The sequence below is a fragment of the Macadamia integrifolia genome, chromosome 13, assembly GCF_013358625.1.
Source record: "Macadamia integrifolia cultivar HAES 741 chromosome 13, SCU_Mint_v3, whole genome shotgun sequence".
Classification (NCBI taxonomy): domain Eukaryota; kingdom Viridiplantae; phylum Streptophyta; class Magnoliopsida; order Proteales; family Proteaceae; genus Macadamia; species Macadamia integrifolia.
Genome location: NC_056569.1, coordinates 1,008,675 through 1,015,786, shown reverse-complemented (window position 1 = coordinate 1,015,786; position 7,112 = coordinate 1,008,675). Strand labels below are relative to the sequence as shown.

At 36.2% G+C, this 7,112-nt stretch overlaps 1 protein-coding gene across 1 annotated transcript; it reads right to left on the bottom strand.

The window, feature by feature from the left end:
* Positions 1-2,379: 2,379 nt before the first annotated feature.
* On the bottom strand, positions 2,380-6,679 carry LOC122059395. Its single transcript, XM_042622162.1, has 2 exons — positions 6,573-6,679; positions 2,380-4,496 (listed from the first exon to the last, which is right to left on the bottom strand). The coding sequence occupies exon 2, from the start codon at positions 4,491-4,493 to the stop codon at positions 2,685-2,687; it is 1,809 nt and encodes a 602-aa protein (XP_042478096.1). The 5' UTR covers positions 4,494-4,496; positions 6,573-6,679; the 3' UTR covers positions 2,380-2,684.
* Positions 6,680-7,112: the final 433 nt, after the last annotated feature.

The window sequence follows — 7,112 nt, the reverse complement described above, 5'->3', positions numbered from 1 at the left end:
TATTTTGACAGTAGATATTGTATAAAAACGGAATCCATTTCAGTTGGATAAAAATTCTTCCATAAAATGGAGATCAATTGATTGGAATGTTTTGTCTGAAGATCGAAAAGACCACATGTAGATACATTTCTGTCCAAAAAACAACAGGCCATAAACTAGTGCTCCTACATAAAAGAATGACTATAGCAACTGAGCACATAAGTTTATGGCACATGAGTTCTGTGGCAAACGAGAATTTGGGAACAAAAATAGTTTTATCTATCATTTTGTTTGAGGATGATATAATTGTTTAACTTGTATAGATTTATCTAATGTTAAAACTGTTGGATGATGTAATAATTAAATGTCTAGTTGGATCTTCTAATGTGTAACAACAAGGTAAATATGTCTGAAAATATCATAATTATTTTTTTTTTTACTTAAAAACTTTTAGGGACGGAATTTTACTGTCCCTAAAAATTACAGCCCTTGTTAGTTGGGACGGAGATAGCTGTCTCTAAAAAGAAGACCCTATTGGCGACAAGAAAAATCTGTCCCAAAAAACCAAGTTTTGGAATTTTTTACAACGGAAAAATTCCATCTCAAATAATTTATGCTCTTTTGCAATAGAAATAAACTGTTGCTACATGGCCTTAACAACACAATATTTACGACAGATATTTTCGTCGCTTTAATAATTATTTGTGACGGAAAACTTCCATCTCGAAATCTGTTGGAATTGACCCCTTAGGGACGGAAATTTTTTTCCATCTCGTAAATTATGCGATGGCCGTTGTAACGACAGATGTGTGACGAAAATTTTTACTGTCCCTAATAGGTATTAGCGACACTATTTTGGTATTTGTGACAGAAAATTTCCGTCTCAAAAACCCATTTTTCTTGTAATGTTGGATCTGAAGTTTTTAAAGCTCTTCAGGCCCAATGTCTTTTATCCCTTCTGATGTTTCACTTGGAGTGAGGGGAATAAGGTTGTGTAACTGTTGGGTTTGATAGCCAACTCATCAACTCATCAGGGATGACCAACCTGTTAAAGGCCACTTGAAGGACCCACTTCTTCCAAATTTATAGGAATACCATAGATATGCATGGAAATAAATTGGGGATATTTGATTAAATTTGAGTATGAAATTTGACATCACCTATCTAGACTTGCCACATCACTTATCCATGTGGGCCAAAATGCTAGATCATTCCTAAACAACATCATGCAAAACAATTTTTTCTTTCAATATTTGTAAAATAATGATTAGGAAAAAAAAGAAGCCTGAAAGGCATCGTGGCCACTGTATCTAGACACAAGGGGGAGACATGACACCCTAGCCTGTCACTCATGAAAGATTGAAATCCCGTCCTTGTTGATGCATGTGCTTTCCCATTGGCCCCCATGCTGGTGCAGTGGCCAATGCTTCCTTTTACGAAGCCCTCTCCCTAATGCTTAGTGGTTTCCAGGGGAAAAAATGCCTATAAATATATTTTAATCGGCGATTGTTTTCTAATTTTCTTATCCTTTTCACTCTTCCTGTCCTTCCACATTTTTAGCACTGGAAGTTTAATTTTCTTGTCCTTTTTCACTCTTTTTTATTTTTTATTTTGATAGATTTGTCACTCTTCACTCTTATCTTACATCTGACATTCAATTCTATAGTCATTTCGGGTGTGGTTCCTATCTCCTAGTCGTTTTATCTTTTGAGTTTTAGCTTTTTGGAGAAAGTTTTTCTTCTACCATAGAGAAGGGTTCACTCAAAATCCCATGGTCATTTATTAATCTCTCTTACTAGTTGAAGGTTCGGAACACGCTGCCCTATTTTTTGACACCCATCCCTTTGCAGAGATGGGCCACGGTGAAGAAATGCCTCCTTTGTCGTGAGTGATGGAAAACCAAATCTCTGACATTTTGATTGGGGAAGTGAGTGAATGATAGCTTAGTGGCTTCTAGTTGGTTTGGTGGCTCCCACATCATCTTTCAGTAGAAAATACATTAGGCCTGTAGTAGATTCATCCAGGATTATCTTTTGATTTATTTAATATTTTTTATTGAGCATTTTCTGATTTTTTTTGTCAGAGATTTTTTGTAGGATGTTTTTATTAATGATTCATGGTTGAATTCAAAAGTTAGATTGGAGAGATCAACTGAAGCAATTAAAAACTTTATTAAGATTATCAAGTATAAATTTTCCTTTATGAGTCATGAAAATATTTTTTACCAATCAGAATACTAACCAAGTTAGGACATTGGCATAAAACCTGAAAAGAAGGGTTTATCTTAGGTATAACTTAGGTATATATGGAATTATCGGATGGTGTAAGAAGTCCATTGCATCTATTGGTTTTCATGTAATTTGATGATGAAGAAGGAATTATCTGTATAGGCAAACACTATAGACAGCGAGACATCTAATAGAGAAGAATATTTATGCTAGATATAGAAGTCCCAGCTTGGTCATTGATCTCATCCTGTGATCATCATCGACACCACATCCTTTATTATTACACAAAGATGCATACATACATAACAACACTAATAAAGCACAATTACACTGATACCACCAAAGAAGATACAACACAATGGTGAGACCAGTCAATTCGGGCTTCCTTCAAAGTTTACCCATATATATATATATATATATATATATAACAAAACTTAAACATACTTAAAAATAAATAAATAAAAACTATAGGTCTTTTTAACCAAATTTTGGAGCAATCGATTTATCAATGTCAACCCATGATTTTACTTTCTTTGTTTTTAAAACAAAGAAAGTTGTTGCAAGCGCATCAACATAACAATTCTCCCCATGTTGGCTTTGTTCGAAGAACACATGGACCAGAGCATTCTCACGGAAAGTACCAGAGGCTTTTGTTATTTTCCCCATAAAACAAAAGTCATTGAACGTGAAAGCGCAATCTTTGCCCAAGGCTTCATTCACAATCCAGGATGGATATTCCTCCCCAAAAATTGAGCTTGCTACAGGTAAATAAACTTCTCGTTGTACGATATCAGTCGTAGGTGTATTCACATCAAATTGCACTAACTTAAAAGGGTGAAACATTCCACCATCCTTACTATAGTAGCGAACCGTACTATCACGAAAAACCCGTGGTCCTGAATACTTTCCACCAATAAAATCAAACTTGAGATATACCCCCTTCTCATTAACGAAGATTTGATTCATCCTACAGAAAAACCCTAAGAAGTCCATATGGTCACCTAAGATCCGAGAAGAGGAAAATTTGGCATCTTCTAGATTGCTTATGTTGTTTATCGAGCTAGAGGTATTGGTATCCGTCGATTCAGGACTCAAAAGCTCCTTCTCAAATATACAAGCCCCATTGGCATTGACAAACCAAAACCTTTTATTGTTAAGGATATGTCTGCCCACCTGAAGTTTCACCATGATCTCATCTGGTAGGGTGACATAAACTCTCCTCAAAACACCCTTGAACATCCCCACTATTGGAATATTGAAATAACCATAGAAGATGGAGTTTTCATCGATGTTATCGATAGATTTCGTACCTATCTTCTTCCGCTTCAGCTCTGCCACATCTGTTGCAGGATACTGAAATATAACTGGGAGGTCATCCTCCTTCATCAGACGATAATCCTTGAAAATAACACTGCCATCAATGAAGAAGTGGGTATCCATAAAGCCTCTTAAGGTAAATAGATTGTCAATGAGAGAGTCTGGAGTACTATTTGTTGTTTCCATGCCAATATGTAAGCCATTGCGTTTCTCAAATATACTTGCAATCGAGGCCAGTATCTTGTTCGCGACTACTAAGAAAGTGGCACTGAATTCTTTGTGAAGGATCAAATCATGTAACATCTCGAGAAACTTCAGCACAGACTCCGGATATCCATTTGCTGGTGGTTCAAGACCAAAGTCAACAAACACTCTCTTCATTGAGTTGGTGATTGCAACAATACAAAGTCGGAACAATTCAGGATTCCAGTCCTGATCAATCTGCTGCTTCTTTAATTCATTTATTGCATCATTCTTCTTTGCTAATTCAGCCACAGTACCATCCAGGAGGCTTTGTAATTCATTAATCTCATCATTCTTCTTTGCCAATTCAACCTTGGTTTTGTCCAGGAGGTTGTGCAATTCATTAAGCTCATCATTCTTCTTCTCCAATTCAGCCTTGGTATTGTCCAAGATGCTTTGCAATTTATTCACCGCTTGCGGCTTTAGTAACAGTACATTTGAGAAACCAAAAGGGTCCAAGGGTACCACCTTTTCTAGAATGAAGGAATCATATTGTTCAAGGAACTCACCATCATCGTCACGCTTTTGGACGCGTACAATAGCCTTTCCCTGACAGTTTACTCGAAGGTTCGTAGAACGCAAGAACCTCTTGAAATCATCACCCTTCGGCCCATCGTAGATGACATCTTTGCTCTGTGTGAATTCTAATGGTTCATAACAGAGGTCAACCAAGAAGACCTCTAATTTTGAGTTCACAAAAAAGTTCTCACTCGACGACCAACTCATTTCCTGTTAAAAAACAAACACAGACAAGCAATTACAAAGCAATGAGATTGAGATAAAAAAATGCTTAGACACTATGGAAGTGAAGTGTGGGGAAGGCCTTCTTATATATTACAGCCAAAGGAGGAATAAAACTATTATGCAAAAAAATGGGCCAGTTGGTTTTGGTTAATGTAATCTTAAACGAAAGAACTAGTATTGGTAGATAATGTCACTTATTTTGTTGGAACATCAATTATTCTTTTGTAGTAGGCACATGGTTCCCCAACCACTTGTGACTGACTGTTAAAATGGGATTGTTTAAAATATTGAATATGACTTGTGGATGATTAAAATAGATTATTTTCAATTAAATGATTGCGGATGACATTCACATGATATTCTATGCACTCTACATGTTTAATTGCTTACAAAGCGGAGCAATGATCAGAGCAGGGAAAAGAACTTAACTTTCAGATATGTCAAGAAGCTATAAATTAATATGGTTCACCAATTGTAGGGCCTAGTTGACTTGTAATTCCATAATATTTCAACAACAACAACACACATGCGAGATGGGAAATGATACATGCAATGACCAGACTAGGAACTGTGTAATCTGATTTCATTTTATAAGTATAAATCTGATCTTTCCATCTATCTCTTACCTCTTTCCCCACCACCACCCTTGTAGTTAGTACCTTGACGGAGATATGAAGCCAAGACAAATCAGATGGATGGTTGTTTTCTAAAACATCTCTAAGATGCCTTTTTTTTCGCTAAAGATTCGTTGTATTAAGAAGAAATAAAGAATGTACATCCCAATATAAAAGAAAAAGAAGATATCACCACCATCATACAAGAAATTGACTAAGATAAAATTTGACCAGCCCCACCTTCGGCATTGCCATCAGCAGGAAAAGGCCCCCTTAAATCTTAGTCGAAATAAAAATCTATAAGTTCATAAAGCGATATCTTGGACGCTGGTTAGCATCCAATTCCATCTCTAAGATGCCTCTTCCTTCTTCATGAATACAGAGATAGACTTGCATTTCCTTAGTAATGCAGGGGAGAGTCTATCATAATTCTTCAATACTTCATTATACATAACAAATAGAAGTTAGCTGGGGCTTATGGGTACCATGCTGTGGCACCAATCCATCAGAAATTTTCTGATAGTTTAGAATACAATTATAGGTGAGCAACAAACAACTCAGTTTTCTGGAGATGAATGTTTTGCAAATGAAGCCACAACTCACAAGTGATACTTAGAGTAGGAAATTAAAAAGATCTTTTTCCCTAAAATGGGGAAAGCTGGATCCTTCATCAAATAGCTCACTGCAAGGTCTGAAGAACAAGAGGAGGTCTGTGTTACCTTGTTATCGCTTGAAAGCAAGGATTTAGGGGACAGTATCGGTATTGGTATCGGTATCTGTCGATTTGAATCAAATCGGATCGGTGAATATCGGTCTATTTTACCCTGCTTTTTTTAAAATATACTATTTTTTTACCATTTTATCCCTGAAATAATACGAAATACTGATCCAGATCGGTCAGGGATCGGGGATCGGTCTTAGTCGATACGCCTACTACGACACTGATACTTTAAACCATACTTGAAAGTCCTTTTCTCTACGATGAGTCTTGTGATTGAAGGTGAAAATGTGATCCGCTCAAAAAGTGTACAGCTTTCCCTCCTTCAGCTGTCCAATTCAGAAAGAATAGTAAATGTCTTTCTATACTATGACATCTCAAGGTAATGAACTAACAGATCTTGATAACTACTTTTTTATTCGAGGTTTCTGATTTCGAAATCAAAGTGATACTCTTGACCTATTCTGGTTGTTCAATCCAGTCAATGAACCAAGGAGTAGATGACTACTAAAACCAAGGGACTCATCCTAGCTTAATAAGATGTAATGAAAAAAATAATCAACAGAGCCATGTCCAATAAGACAGATAAGTAATAAACCAACAGAATCAGAATCAACAGAGTTTCATCCACAAAGACAGAAAAACAAAAGAAGAGAGATAGAACCAACAAAATCGACAGAGCCTCATCTGCAAAGACAGATAAACAAAAGAAAAGAGATAGAATCAAACCTTCACTGTTCGTGCTTCTGCAACCAAAATCCCCCAACCAGCTTGTTTGAGACCACTGCTGTGGTGAGAGGAGAGAGCAGGAGATGAGTCAGAGAGGGTTCCCGTGGGAAAGTGTGGATGTGGAGAGAAAATTGGAACTTTAAAGACAGAAAAGCAAAAGCTAAAAACAAATGGACCAATTGAAGGCATACGACAAAAATGTCGATTAAAAAGAAGGGATGAACAGGGCAGAAAAAAGTAACTTTAATAATGCAGAAGCAATCAATAGTGGATGAGGAAAAATACTGAAAATAATGACAAGCAAAATTAAAAGCAACCTGCATGGTCATCAGGGCATGTGAACTTAAAGTGTCACTTAACAAAAATATCCAAAATTAAATTTGAATCCATAAAATTATTTATTCAAAGTTTCAGTTCATAGAAAAATACCTGATTATATGGAAGATGAAGGAGGATTACTGTTTTGGATAATTTAGTAAATGAAAATCCAAAAATAGGTAATCATGTAATTTTTTCAATAAAAAATAGTGGCGGAGATAA